The sequence below is a fragment of the Aptenodytes forsteri genome, unplaced genomic scaffold (genome assembly GCF_000699145.1).
Source record: "Aptenodytes forsteri isolate BGI_AS27 unplaced genomic scaffold, ASM69914v1 Scaffold54, whole genome shotgun sequence".
Lineage (NCBI taxonomy): Eukaryota > Metazoa > Chordata > Aves > Sphenisciformes > Spheniscidae > Aptenodytes > Aptenodytes forsteri.
Window position 1 is genome coordinate 9,483,809 of NW_008796044.1, and position 14,441 is coordinate 9,498,249.

Consider the following 14,441-nt stretch of genomic DNA (forward strand, 5'->3'; position numbering starts at 1 on the left):
CGCCACTCATCACCAACCTCCATCTGGACATTGAGCTTTTGACCACTACCCTCTGGATGCGACCATCTAACCAATTTCTCACCCACCGGACAGTCCACCCATCAAATCCATACCTCTCCAGTTTAGAGAGAAGCAGCAAGCAGCAGGACAAGAAAGCCCTACTGCAGGCACTGCTCCTACACAACATGAGCATCTGACAGGACACAGCATCCTCTCCAGCAGTCAGTTTGCTCTCACCTGTCGCCGCCTCTCCTCTGCTAGTTTTTGCTGCTGCACTTCCTCCTCCTTCTTCTTCTTCCTCTCCCGTTCCTCCTTCTTCTTGCGCTCCTTTTCCTGGTCCGCACGCAAGGATGCCAGATATGCCTCGTCCTGCTGCTGCCTCAGAACTTGGGTTTGGTTCCTCTCTTCCCTGCAAACGTGAGCAGGAAGCAGTCAGGGCTAGCAGGCCCTAAAGTGAAGGCACAGCAGGCTGATGGCAGACCCGAGGGTGCAGGTACAGCCTCAAACTCATAGGAGCACACACATCAGGTAATACCTCATTTAGAGTACCACGAGCTCCTAAAAGACAAACCGAGTCTCTACAGTCCCTAGCACACAAACTGTTTCCCTAGGTTGAGTGGAAATGAACTCAACACAAAAGACTTCTCACCCACTACAGCTTGACAGAGAGGACAGACAGCACATAAGCAGTGCCCAGGATTTCTGCCTCATACTTCAGACTCTTTACAGTTTTATCTCCTTCAGGTGATTCCTTGCACATTTCAGAAGCCAGAGGTATCAAAACATGTTACTGGGTCCCCCCCAGAGACCATGAGGCAGAGGAGGGGCAGACAGAAGATCAGAAGGTGGCATCCTGCTTCAGGCGCAGCCTGCAAATCCCTACAGAGTTACCAGGGACTGGAGCTTGTGCTCGCGAGGTACTACCAGAAACGCAGTCAGAATTCAGGACAGCCAGCCCAGGCAGCAGCACTCGCTCACCGACTGACTGCGGACCCCAGCTCTCCTCCTGCCTGCAACACCTTTGCTCCCCCTTGGCTCCTACTGGCTATTGTCCAAGCTTTACCTACAAAGCTCCAGCACACTAAGGATGTGCTCCAGCTGCGGAAAACAGTAGAGCACTCACACCCACCCTTCAGTAGCGGGCCTGCATGGACAACACATCCAGCTCCCTGGCTACAGGGTGGCCTGAATTTATGGACCAATGATCCCACTGGGAAGAGGAGAGCCCATGGGCTGCGTTACAGAACGGGAAATGCTGAGCTACCTGCCTACATATGGTGTCTGGAGGGAGGAAGGGAGCAGAGCAGAGTCTGCCTCCACAAGGGCTGCATTACTGGAGGCTCAGGTCCCGTCATACCTTTCCAGGCGTTCGGACACCAGGTATGTCTGGTTGGCATCCATGATGAACATCAGTTGATTAATGAGGTCATCAGCCTGGATGAGGCCTTCTAGGCGCCCCACTACGGTCATTCTACGATCCTTCAGCATAATCACAGCCAGGAATGGGTATGTGTTCTCTCGCAGAGCCTGGGAGACTGGGAAACAGGCACAAACATCACCATAACTGCCCCATCCAGAAGGGTCAGCAAGGGGTACAGCACACTGTCCATCACCAAGGGCCTAGGAAAGCAGCTTCCACAGCCACTATCTCTTCCTAGGCAGAAAAGGCCTCAGGCTCCATTTTGTCAAACTAAACCCTATAAATTAGCAAAGGGAGGAAGTAGCTTGGAGCATAGAGACTGAGGGGAAAAAACAAGCTTTCAAGTAACCAAAAAGGTTCTTTAATTCAAGCAGGAAGGAAGTAAATTGCTCTGAATGTCCATTCAGAATAGGACAAAAAGCCCTGGGTTTAAACTGCAGGAAGAAAAACACAGGTCAAGCACAGGGAAACACTTGCTAAGATGATTAAGGATGGCCAGACTCTGGAAAATACTGTCATGGGGACTGTCCTGGTTTTGGCAGTGTCCATCCTGGACATTTCCAAACAAAATTAGGTTGTTTGTGCCAGAGGCAGGCTCTGTCTTGAGGCAGGGAATGGAGCGGATCAGGGGCTTTTAAGTTACTGTTCACCTATGGCTGCTGACCACCTCCTCCTTTAAACATGCATGGCACATCACACAACTTGGAGCCATTATTACCAGTGGAGCCCTTGAAACTAAATCAGAGCACCCCATGGATTAAATGAAAGGCCACGATCCCTTCCAGCTCTGCGTTCTAGGCTGTGACTCCAAAGCATTGCAGCAATGAAACAGCAATAAGTAAAAGAATGTCTCCTTAGAAATCCATTCTTTCAAGGTGTCGATAGCTGGTAGTGAACTATGAAGCCAAGAATGACCCAAATTTCATACCAGAACTCCTGGCCTCTCCTGCCGTGAAACAGGAAGGGTCAGAAGCGACTCAGGAGGCACGAACAGAACCTTGGGAAAAGCCTCCATTTGCAGAAAACCCTACCAAAATGCTGGCAGGCCAGGTATCAACAGCTCTGGAAAGACAGTACTTAAAAGGACCTCACTGTGGACTTTTGAGGAGACAGAGAGACTAGGTGTGGAGTAAACATGACTGTCTCAGAAAGGGAAAGAATGCACCTAACAAGTCACTCCTGGCCTCAGGCACAATACCAGCCAGTGTTAAGGGCACAGCTAGTTAGATACTAATTTCTGCACTCAGTTTAATCCTCAGCACACACCCACTAACTCCCATTAACAAGGCACTGAAAGCAGCTTGAATGCCCGCAGCAAAGAACACACAACTAGGACTGCCCAGAAACATATGGAACAGTGGAGGTAAAGAGCAGAAGGTATTTCCTTGGCATCCAAACAGGCCCTCTGAGGTATCACACGGAAACCAACACATATTTCCCCATGCAATCCTGAAATGTCTTGTCTGCTTGCACAAAAGCCAACAGCGTGTTTCACACATGTAAATTTGTCAAAGAGCATTTGGCTTGTTCCAGAGACAGGAGGGGATAGGTAAAGCCCAGAAGGGACACACTCACCTCTGTATCCCTCTGGTTTATTGGTTGAGCAAGCCCAGAAGAGCATTCTAGTGTTTATGAGGGTGATCACCTCAGGTACGCACAGTGTATTGCTAGGGGATGAGAAGAGATCATGTGAATGAAGCCGCATTTAAAGTGCAAAGATAACTATTCGGAAAACTCTCCTACCTACCGGCAGAATTCATCTGTGTCTTGGTGGTCATCTCCATGAAGATAAACCAACAGGAAGCGCAGCTCCCGCTTGGCATCATTCAGTGCCTTGGCATAAGAGCAGAGGAGGTAAAGTTACAGGGTCTCTAGGCAAGGGGAAAGCAGCACCCACAAGACTTGTGTGACACAGCTCAGCAACATTTACCCAGGCCATTACTCTGCCACTAGCGTGGTTTTAATGAAGCAGCAGTGGAGGATGAACCTGTCAGACCTTCTGACTAAACCCTCATTTAAGGGGGCTACTTACTAGTGTGTTCTTTCACACTCCTTTCAGGATGTGGCTTTGGAGAACAGTGAACTCGGCGAAGCCAGGTAGGAAGCTGCGCAGACTGACACCCCCCACCGCCCACCAGACTCAGCTGGCAGTGAAGAGCCCTCCTTCATCCCTCAGACTCACAGCAGCCAAGGCTGAGCTTTCCACTCTAGCCTGGTACAGGACACAATCTTCAGACCACATCAAGTGAAAACACTACTAAAAAGAGATAACTCAATAATGCCGCAAGCCCCAACAAAACAAAAAACAAACAAAAAAACAACAAAAAAACTTTTTACATCTACAGTCTCTGGATTCCACCCACCCAAGAGCATTTCTTAACAAGACCGCAGGATAAGTGCACAATAGGCTCCCTGTTTTACTGGCACTGAGTTTTGGTAGCCTAACCATTCCGTGGTTATTTAAGTTTGGATTCCAGGCAAGACAGAGGGGCCTAGAAGATCTGCGGAGGTGGCGAGCTGCATCGCTGTGCAGCGCGGAGCAGATGCAGACTCCAAATTCTTCTCTGCCACTCAGGAAGCAGTGCTGATCCAACTGTCTGCCGGGACGCACTGCAGGAGGCCCTTCGCTCGGCTAGGCTAAGAGAAGCTGCAGAAGAGGCAGTACCCATTGGGACATCCCTCTTTTACAGAGGGCACCATCAGCCCAGATCTAATGTATGGAACTCTCACCTCCCATAATTTCTTCAGGGGCTCCCTCTCTCAATTTTGAGGTCCTGCACCAAGTTCTGGAGTTGCATTATAATACAAGCCCAGCCAGCCAATCCCAATTTGGTGAACAGAAGGACAGACTCTGGCATACCACATCAGTTTATAAAAACAAAGGCAGGATTACAAAGAATAGCTGTTGGCTACAGAGCCATACAGACGGTCGAGGAACAGTCAGAGCAGCTTTGCTTTCCAACTCTGCAGGCTTGGCACGCCATCAAGCCTGGCAGACACTGGTTTTCCAATACATTTGTTCTCTGCTCTCCATTACCCCGTTAGAGAGTTTTGGGACAAACGCTGGGCTTTTAGATGAAAAGTGATTTTGCCATGTAGGCCCTGATACCATCTGGCAAAATCACCACTCTCCATCTCCCCAGGATCTATGCACCAACATGTGACACTGACCTGGCTGTAAGTTCCCTGGTAGAAGACAGGATGTATTCTCCCATATTTTTCCTCAAACATATGAATAAACGAAATAATGTCACCCACTGGGTCAGTGACCCGACTACGAGGATCAGCGCGTATAAAACGCAGAGCAAACCTAGGAAGGAAGCAAAGGACACTGGAAATTCAGCTTACTGACTTTCTGAAGGACAGATTTTCTTTTCCACAGACAGTCACTGGTATTCATAAGGAGGAAAAAAGTCACAGCTGAGACCCTTGAACATTTATAATCACAACCTAAACTGCCACCTGCTCCAAACTGATACCATTGCTACAGAAACCTCAAGTCAAATATTATCTCATGCCAGGCATCAGCAAGTATCTGAATTCTGTGTGATTAACAGTTTCGACTTCCTCTGAAGCGTCAGGCATAAGCCACACCAACAGTATGAGGTTTGAGGAATTTAGTCAAAGACAGGCTGTTAAAAGCCACACAGTTTTGTCCACTTTGTTTTTTGTTTGAAAACTGCATTTCTGCTATTCCAAGTCTAACAATTCCAGAGTGCAAAGAGCTGCAGAAAGAGAACATTACACTAGGAGTCCAATGAAGACAGAAGAAACAGTCATTCCTCTGAGGCTGAAAAAGCTTAACTGCAAAGCAGATATCAATGTTTCGTTCTATTGATGCGTAGAAGTTACACTGAACTTTGGAAAAGTCTTTAAGGGGGGGGGAAAAGTAATACAACAGGGGAAATCGCCAAAACACAAATGGCAGGACTGCTGGATGTTTACCACCTTTTAACATTCCCTTTTCTCTACCGATGCTGTAAGGAGGCAAGATGAACTAGCCCTTCGGGGCAGTAAAGGGAGAAGAGGCAACAGACACCAAAGGGGAAAAAGCAAAGGTGTTTACAGTTTGGGTTTTGCCAAGTAACACACAGGGATTAGGGCAGGTTAACCTGCAGCCCAGCGGGACGTGGTTCTGATCAAGCTGTTTGTCCAAGAAGACCGGACAGTTTGACACTGTTTTGCATCCCCTTTGCGTGGCACTCAAACTGTAAAGCCACGTGGAGTTAGAACTCCAATTAAATATTTCATTTACAGAGCTGCAAGATTTATTTCTTACTAAACAGTGTAGGAACTTTACAAGGCTACAGATAAAACCAGTTGAGCAAATTAAGTCTAATGGCAGATTTTCCATTTAAGATCCAAGTGACAGAGGTACAGCCAAATCTAAGCTAGAGTGTGCCTTGATGCAGTCAATACATGAGTCAGTACAAAAAAAGTACTTACCTAAAGATATCAAGTAATGTGTAATAGGTAAATCGGAATGGAAGCATTATGAAGTAGTAACCCCATCCTAACAGGCCCTGCAATCACAAACAAAGAATTAGAACAGTCTCCACCCCAGGAACAGGCCTGCTAAAGCAAAGTGTCCACCAGCATCAAGCACACAGGGGACTATCAGTGCTCTAACCACTGAAAAAAAGCTCAGCAATATGTCATGGCTTCGGACATGTCAAATTAAATTTAGGTGACTAACATGGTTCATTCAAAATTCAATGTGACATGTCTGAAAACCAGTGTCACTGACTATTCAAGCAGCAATGCTTTTGCTCTGTGCTAATTTTCTTAACAGTACAAAGGGATTAACAGCACTGAGTCTTACAGGTGCTCATGCAAATTTGTTTGTGAAACATTAATGCAAGTAATTGATACTGTATTCAAGTTTATCTGTACACTTTAGGGGGGCTGTAAAAAGAAAAAATATTATCACTCTGCCATAAGGAGGGGACAGTCCTTTGTTCCAACTGAACTGATCAAAAAGCTTTACTACGCCACAGCAAGACATTCTGTGACACAAAGAAGGTTGTCTCATACTGTGAATCACACTGTGGAGAAAATATCCACAGTAGTAATAGAGGCTGAAGGAATAGTTCTACATTTTGTTTTCAGAAGATAAAATATTTAGAAAGGAGATAACAGCATACAAAGAAAACAATTCCTTTCCCTGCTTGCAAGTTCTGTTGTTCAAAGAGTCACCCAAGAAACAGGACAAAATCCACTGTAAGATAACTTGCCCTTGGCTGTGGCCTTGAGACAACGTAGCTGTAGATCCTGTGGTCAGCTGTATTGACCTGCAACGGCCGCGACGGAGGAGGATTAAAGACACTTGGGACACCCTCTTGCTCATTCAGTCGGTCCTGTACAGCTGCCTTAGACACAAGAAAGAGCAAAGGGAGGTTTCAGACATTTAAGGATGGCAGAAAATCTCTTTTTTATACTTTGGACACTAACAGTGGGTATTATTTGTCCACAGCCCCAGAGCACTGGATAAGCACAACTCATTACAAACAGTAACCGCCAACACTCTTTTCTGTATGGAAAGGCTTCTCCATGGCAGCCTGCACACACACACTACGGGAAGTTACACAACGTGCCAGTCAAGTGATTGTTCGCAGCCATAACAACTCTGCAGTGTACTTCTGAAACCAGCTCTCCAGATGTATCAAGATACTGTTATAAAGAGCTACTAGTGTAAATTCAGGGGTTGACAAGCTAAATCTTACAGGTAGGGGCCCCTCCTCTCCCCACAGAGTACTCTGTTTAATCCAGGTACCTGGAAACCGCTACAAATCTTATTTGCAGTGGTACCTCTATGTTCCAGTTGTGCTGCTCCAGTGTGTGACGACATTGGTCCATGGACTCTATGCCCGTCAAGTCCTAAAGAAGGAAAATAAAAGCAGATGAGTGCCAGGGAAGCGCTGTATTTTTACTGTTCTTTGCAACACGTGAGCACAGACAGGAGTTACCACGACACATTACCACAATACTCTTTTTTTAAAGTGCTCTGCTCTCAGTTTAAGAGCAGAGCAACCTGAGCCAACCCAAATCCATAAACACACAGGAGGCCTCAAACAGGCCTTTGCACTCTTTCAGCATTAGCCAATTCTCAGCAGTGCCCAAGGTCTGTTACTACAGCTGCGCTCAGCCCAGTCAAGAGTCTAACATAATATTGCCCACAAATTTTACTCTGAAAGGATATGCCAGGCAGATGCCCTCGAACATCACCTCAAAGCATCAACTTAAAAGACAGACAAAGCATTTCTGAAAACCCAAGATGACCCTTACTTCACTCACTGCAAACATAAATAGAGACTAAAACGAGCCAGGCACTAACAAAGGTAGTGTTTTCCAGCATCACGGGGGATTCGATAGTAAAAAAAAAAAATCCAGTCCAACACAGACAGGACCCAAAACAGAAAACATAGTCCAAACACATCAGCAGACATCAAAGCCACCGGGCTCTCACATCAATGTTTGGGAAGGCGTATTTTAACCCTGTGCCAATCAGAACTTCTGCACAAGAGATCAAACAACAGTATTTGTTATTACAGGAAGCCACGTCAGCACCTCTTGAATGGAGGCAAATCTTTGTTGAAGTGAACATCCCTGTCACTGTGCCACAGAGACACATCGCTCCCCACACCACTCACTGTAAGGTGTTTGAACAGACATTTCAGGGTTGTATACCCCACCCATCACCACAGAACTGAAGCACACACTTTCATAGGAAAGCATAAAGCCACAAACATGCTGCCACTATCTTTTTAACAATCCTTTGAATCGGTCAGTGAAAGATCATTACAGGTAACACCATTAACACTGGCAATTTTGAAGGAAACTACTGTCATTTTAAAATTAAAAGGAGTAAAAAGTTGTTTGGTTGGTTTTTTGTGTAACTGGGCTACAGAAAACCAAGAAAACAGTTATACCTTCAGAAACAATTATTTAGCTTGGATACAAGATGGCAGAAGCAATGACAATAATTGTCACAAGCAGCATAACAAATTCAACATAAAAATGTGCTGGTGATATAAAGAGATTGTTGAAATACGACAATTTCTCCAGCAAGGTCATTCTTGACAAGAGAACTCCACAGATTCTTAATGCTTCATGTTCTCACCTGGTGGATTTCCCCCCGCCCCCAGCCAGCTGGTGTAACACTACAGCAGGTGCACCTCCCTCAGTGGCTCAGGGACTGAGATGAGAAGCAAAACAGGCTGCTTTCCCACTGGACTGCTACACACTGTGACAGGTGGAGCGTGCTGACCTACAGAGGTTGTATGAGCTGAACTACACAAGAGCCTTGCCTGTCCTCTGCCTGCCTGATCTTACCTGAGAAGATCTCAGCCATGCAGGAGTTTGGCAAAGAGCAGGGAACTTTTGCTCCCTGTGTCTGTCACACAGCAAAGCATAGCTTTTCTGCAGGAGGCAGCCTATGATGACAGCAAACACAGAGCAGTGACTTGATATAAATCCTTGTGCGTAGTTTCTATTATACCTTGTGATCCAATTCATTGTTAGCAATCCTATTTAATTCTGCTCATCATCTCCCCCATTTCTTGCTTCATTTAAAAGCCCCTGAGGCAGTCTTGACAAGCTGACCATTTAAGAACGCACTGAACTGTTTTTTTACTGGAGAAGGATGGTGCATCTATTCCCTTCCCTGCCCCCATCCATACGTTCCACATGCTATTTCCACCCGAGTCACGCTGTGCACAAATGCCCTATTCAATCTCTGGGCTCAGTTCAAACTTCTGAGCATTTGTTGGCTTCTTTCTCATGAAGTCTCCATAGATCTCCACTTTCCCCCCAGTCTACTGCGCAAAAATCATTGTTTCATTCTGCTGTACAGAACCAAACTGTTCAAAGCATTGCTGACATTAACTATGTGATTGCAGTCGCTCAGAAAAAAGCACTTCAAGTCACTGCCCAGTGGTGTATAAATATTTATTAAAAAGTCAGTCTGCGGCAAGCCTTGCAAGAGCAAGCCTTGCAAGGGAGCACTACAGAAGAAACGAAGCTCAGTGAATTCAGCTGTTGCTGCCAGAATACCTTTGTTTATCACTCAGATTCACGATTTAGTGTTTTATTTTAACTATCTTTCTTTAAAGATGTGTTTCACTGAGTAAAATTTTGGGTTTGTATTCTGATTTTTTTTTTTTACCCCAAACTCCTACAGAAGGCACTTCATTGTCCTTTTAGAAGGACATCTTAAAAAACACCTGCAATTTACTCAATTATTTGATTTTACAATGGAGTCACAATCTGTGTATTTCAAAGCCTTGAAAGTCTTCTGATCACCATTCCTTAACACCCTGGAAATTCTGCTGGTGTTTGCAAAATTTACAAGATTCAGAAACTCATTCATGCCTTTGTCTCTAAATGTCTGGATTATCACTCAGCACTAATAACAGGGCTTCATGACTGAACATTCCCTCCTTTTTAAATTATGCAAAACACTTTAGAAGTTTTAGGTCAGAAAGCAGCACGAAAGTAACAACCATGCAGAACAAACATTTAATGAGCACTGAATCACTGCAGCATTTGCAAGACCTACTGAGCTCCACAGAGGCCAGCTAACTTCACCCCTTCCTGACCATCGTTACACCGACAGGCACACTGCTGTTGGTCAGATCTCAGTCTTCTACAACAGCACGTCTCTGTGGAGGCAAATCTACATTTTTTTTCTTAGCATCTTAATACAGTTGCTCTGAACACAAAACAGAAGTGACAAAACCACCCCAGCAGCACCGTGCCTAGCGCTCCCACTACTCCTGATCAATGAAGCTGCACAATTAAACATTGCAGGAAAAAAATTGCCTGTGTAAAGGCAGCTTTTAAAACCGAACACCTTTTTGAACATTACTTTGACATGCTCCATAAGACAGACACACTACAGTTCCAGGATGTTCTGGAAGACATGTATGGTTTCAGAATGACTTGCATGCGATGTAAGGAACTGCAGGAAGACAGTTCAACTGCCAGTTTAGACAACACTTGCTGGTAAACACCGATACTGTTCATTATCACTCCCAACAACTATTTATACTGTTATCTCAGTACCTTCTATGGCCACTGCTTCACCTTAGTCACAGAAACAGGTTAGAAGCTTGAAACAACACATCATTTCCACTGCACCAGTTACAGCATTTCTGATGAATCTCATGGCTAGCTGCAAACTGCATTATTCACATGCCAGACAGAGGAGCACGTTCTTAGTATCATTAAGGCTAAGAGAACAAACAGTATCTTCAAATCAGTCACTAACTGCTAGTTTCCTACTCACTGTAGTCTCTCATTAGGTGCCTCAAAGAGCATGTACCTTACACAGACATAGTAAGTAATAAAAAGATAAGGTTCCCCGTACTTAAAATTAATCCCATTAAACTAGCACCCTCAAACCTTCAAATAAATGTACATCCAAGCTCAAGACAGTGGATAATATTTAGAAAACAAAATATTAAGTACCACAAATGCCAGTAAAGTTCAACACTGCCTTCTCAAACACCACTCAAAGCAGAGTGCTATCCTAAAACATACTGAAGCTGCTGCTGGATATAGTTATTTGCATCTCTCACCTTTGAGAGTGCTCAGAATGCTAAAATCTTCTCAGTACTGAAGTAGTGGAAAGCACAATTCCACACTTCAAAGGCAGAAGGAATACCCCTGAGTGGACAAAGGTTGTAAACTGGACTTACGAAATTGTTCCCTCTGCAGATACGCTCATATGTTGAAACACAGCATAAGAGATGCAAATCCACAGGACTGTAACTGGCACTGCTCTTAATTCCCAACCCACTGCCAAATTCCAGAGAATTATGTTTCCAAGGGTAAAGAACATCTGACTTCAAGCAGCAAAAAAGCCTTTACCAAGAGTTTCTCTTTGCATATTACAGCAAATGCCTTTATGTGGGTTTTGATCGATACACAATACACTGAGTAGGAAAGATGCCTGGAGTTTTTGTTTCCCCCTTCCTCTTTAAATTAGAGATGTTGTCAGTCCTGAGCATTTTGGTTTTCCCAGTTGAAGTTAGAGATGGTATTGTGAGTGCTAACTTTTTCCTTTGCGAATAACACTCCATTACTTTACATTAGCATATTATAACATTAGACATCAGCCCAAGTGTAATGGGCACAGATCAATAACAAGATCCTACAAAAGCTGCTCTGCTGTTTTTTCCATCTCCCAAATGGAACTGTATCTCCACAGCTTTCTTAAGCTGTTCACATCAAGTTTCTCTCTACAGCTGTCAAGACAGCCAAGTCTTGACAGATGAAAAATTTAGATGCTTTTATTCCTTTACATTAGCCAATGCTTCAGCAGTAAATGGGAGGCTGAAAGCACGCAAGAGTGCTTTGTTGCTTTTATTTCAAGTTTATCCCAATTATCTCTCCATATTGGCACTTTTTTTTTTTACTCCATTAACCTGCCATAGCAGAGTGGCAGACAACTATCCTATTCCAGCCCTTTCAGTAGGAAGAGAGCTGCTACTTTCACCATTCTGCCAGCAGAGCTGTTTATATGAGTACTACCAAAACACATCAAGCAAACATTAGTGGAATTAATGGCAAAGTATGTATTTAAACTGTAACCCTGATGGCTTGGGCCACAAACAGGACAGCAGGCATTCACCTCTCTACCTTGGAAGGAGCAGTTTCCAGCAGAAGTAGGATAAACAGTGTAGGGCAACAGCATCTTCACCCAGAACAGCTGTTTGCTGGATGAATGGCAGTCTATGGCTCTTGCTCTCCATTTAACTATAACACTACTGAGGGCCTTCTGCTATTGCTTACCTCATCTTTGTTATCCCCACTCCCTTCTTTCCTAGTTCGCTCTTCTGCTCTATTCACATTGCAGTGGCATGCCGCCTTCTGCGGAAGTACAATGCTCTGCCACCACAGAATATTGTACAAATTGCTTATGATAGTGCATCACAACAGAAGTGTAAAGTTATGTTTGAAAACACCTAAGTGTTCCCTGCAAAGACAGCAGGAATCCCTGAAAGGTTTACAAGCTAACTGTAGCAGTGTTTTGCAGCAATAGCAATGTACAAATGATTTTAGTGAGACTTAGCTATCCTCTCCAAACAGCAAATGCTATTTAACAGAGTCCAGTTAAAGGAAACAAGAAAAAAAAAAAACTTTTCCAGGTGGACTGATTTACTCTATCTCATTTCAAAGAAAGAAGCAGGACTGCACACCTGAGCCCCTTTCAGCCAGGTGTGAAATACCAAAGGAGAAGGACTCACCAGTGAAGTCTGTCACTAGCCCAGCCCTGGTGAAAAGCTAATCCCCACAGGACAAGAGAATGAGAGGATCCTGATATTGAAGCTTTCTGGACTACAGCTTTCACACCAGGCTCTGGACAGTAGCTGTCTTCTAACTGAAAAAGTTCTCCCCTTTATAGTCTAAGGAGCATTTTCCTCCACTTCACACCAGGGCTCAACAGGTCACACCAGGGCTCAACAGGAAGCTGAACTAAAACCTGAATCCCTCCTTCTGACTCCTTCTCCTCCCCTCCAGCCCCCAGCCTGCTGTCCATGGCAATACCAGGTAGCATTAGGAAACAGGATTCTTTAGTTTCACAGCTGCCCACAGGGTTTTGAAAATAGTAACAGGGACACTGGTGAGTGCAGCTGGTCCTATCTGTCCAGATTCAGTAGATTAATAAGTACTACAATATCTTACAGCAACAGAATAGGAGCTGGAGGACAGTTTTTGCACATATATATGTGCAGCATAAGGCAATGGCTTAAACCTCATACACTTACCAGGGAAACGGTAGCACTGGGAAAGCAATTGTTAACATTGCTTTGCCTCCTTTGTCTGTAAGTTAAGGTTGCCCAACCAGCTTAATTTGCAGCAAAGATTTAGAGGGGATATCTGTAAATAAGTTTCCTCATAACTACAGTCACAGAGAAACACTGCAGTACATTAATTACTTCAGCAGGTTGTTAAATCCCCCTGGCTCAGAGGGGCAAAATATCTGTCTGGAACAATGAGGAACATCTGCACCTATCTCAGCTGTGAAAGACCAGGCTGGATGCCTCTGAAGTCCCTTTAAGCCCTATAACTCTACAGTGACATCACACCAAAAAATGCAAAGCACAGTCTTAAAAAGTGAATATGAAGCAACAAAATCAGACAAACTACTCTTGAAAGAAAATACGTATTTGTAAAAAAACTCTGCAATCCAAGGAACACCACATGATACCCTACAATTCAGAAAGAAGCCCAAGACACCTGAAGATAATTTTCATTGGCCAGCATGTTTAATTACTTCTCACTGAGCAGCCCCAAGTATTTCAGCTCCACAGCACTGTTTTCTCCCCAACAAGCCACACCTGCAGATTAGGGGTTTTTTATTATTATTCAACTGCTGCACAGCCCCAAGGCCCTGGCAAACCAAAGGTTAAGCAACCCAGCCCATGTTATGCAGCAGACAGCAAGATTAGATCATTACAATCCCCAGTGGCCTCCCCCCAGTAGGCATTACCAAACAGTGAGGGTTAGAAACAATTTTCTGAGAAACCACATTCCATAGAAACCCACTAGCTAACCCTCCCAAGACACCAGGAAAGGTTCTCCCATTCATCACTAACGACAAGAAAGGGAATTTTTCAGACTACCTAATTAAAATGGCCGGGACTTACCATAGAGTTTTTCCCGTACGGAGATAATGGGGTTTATTCAGCAGTCACTTCCTGCCTCCCCAGTTAGCGATGACAGAACACCATTCTTAATGAAGCGCTCCGAGCACGCATAGCACCGGCCGTCCCCTCACCGAGGCCCCAGCCCGGGAGAGTCCGAAGGCCGGGGAGCCCAAGCCCCACACAGGAGCTTCACTCGCCCCCGCGGGGAGCACCCTTGCCCCCGCCGGGACCGAGACCACGGGACTCTCTCCTCTCGCCCCCCGCTCAGGCCCGGCCTGACACCCCCGCACTGACGGGCCCGCTCCAGGCGAGGCCTGCCCCGGCTCCCAGTGAGCCCCGTACCCCACGGCCCGGCGCAGGCCGGCAGG

General features: G+C 45.2%; 1 protein-coding gene across 1 annotated transcript in view; it reads right to left on the reverse strand.

The window, feature by feature from the left end:
- The window catches only part of FAF2 (Fas associated factor family member 2), a 9,825-nt gene extending 2,532 nt beyond the window's left edge, over positions 1–7,293 (reverse strand). Inside the window, exons 1-8 of the mRNA XM_009285769.1 lie at positions 7,229–7,293; positions 6,655–6,789; positions 5,867–5,943; positions 4,592–4,730; positions 3,168–3,253; positions 2,996–3,087; positions 1,358–1,535; positions 238–409 (exon numbers count right to left, since the gene is read on the reverse strand). Coding sequence (XP_009284044.1) covers positions 238–409; positions 1,358–1,535; positions 2,996–3,087; positions 3,168–3,253; positions 4,592–4,730; positions 5,867–5,943; positions 6,655–6,789; positions 7,229–7,276 — 927 coding nt within the window. The 5' untranslated portion in view covers positions 7,277–7,293. The remainder of the gene's footprint in view (positions 1–237; positions 410–1,357; positions 1,536–2,995; positions 3,088–3,167; positions 3,254–4,591; positions 4,731–5,866; positions 5,944–6,654; positions 6,790–7,228) is intronic.
- Between the last annotated feature and the right edge of the window lie 7,148 nt (positions 7,294–14,441).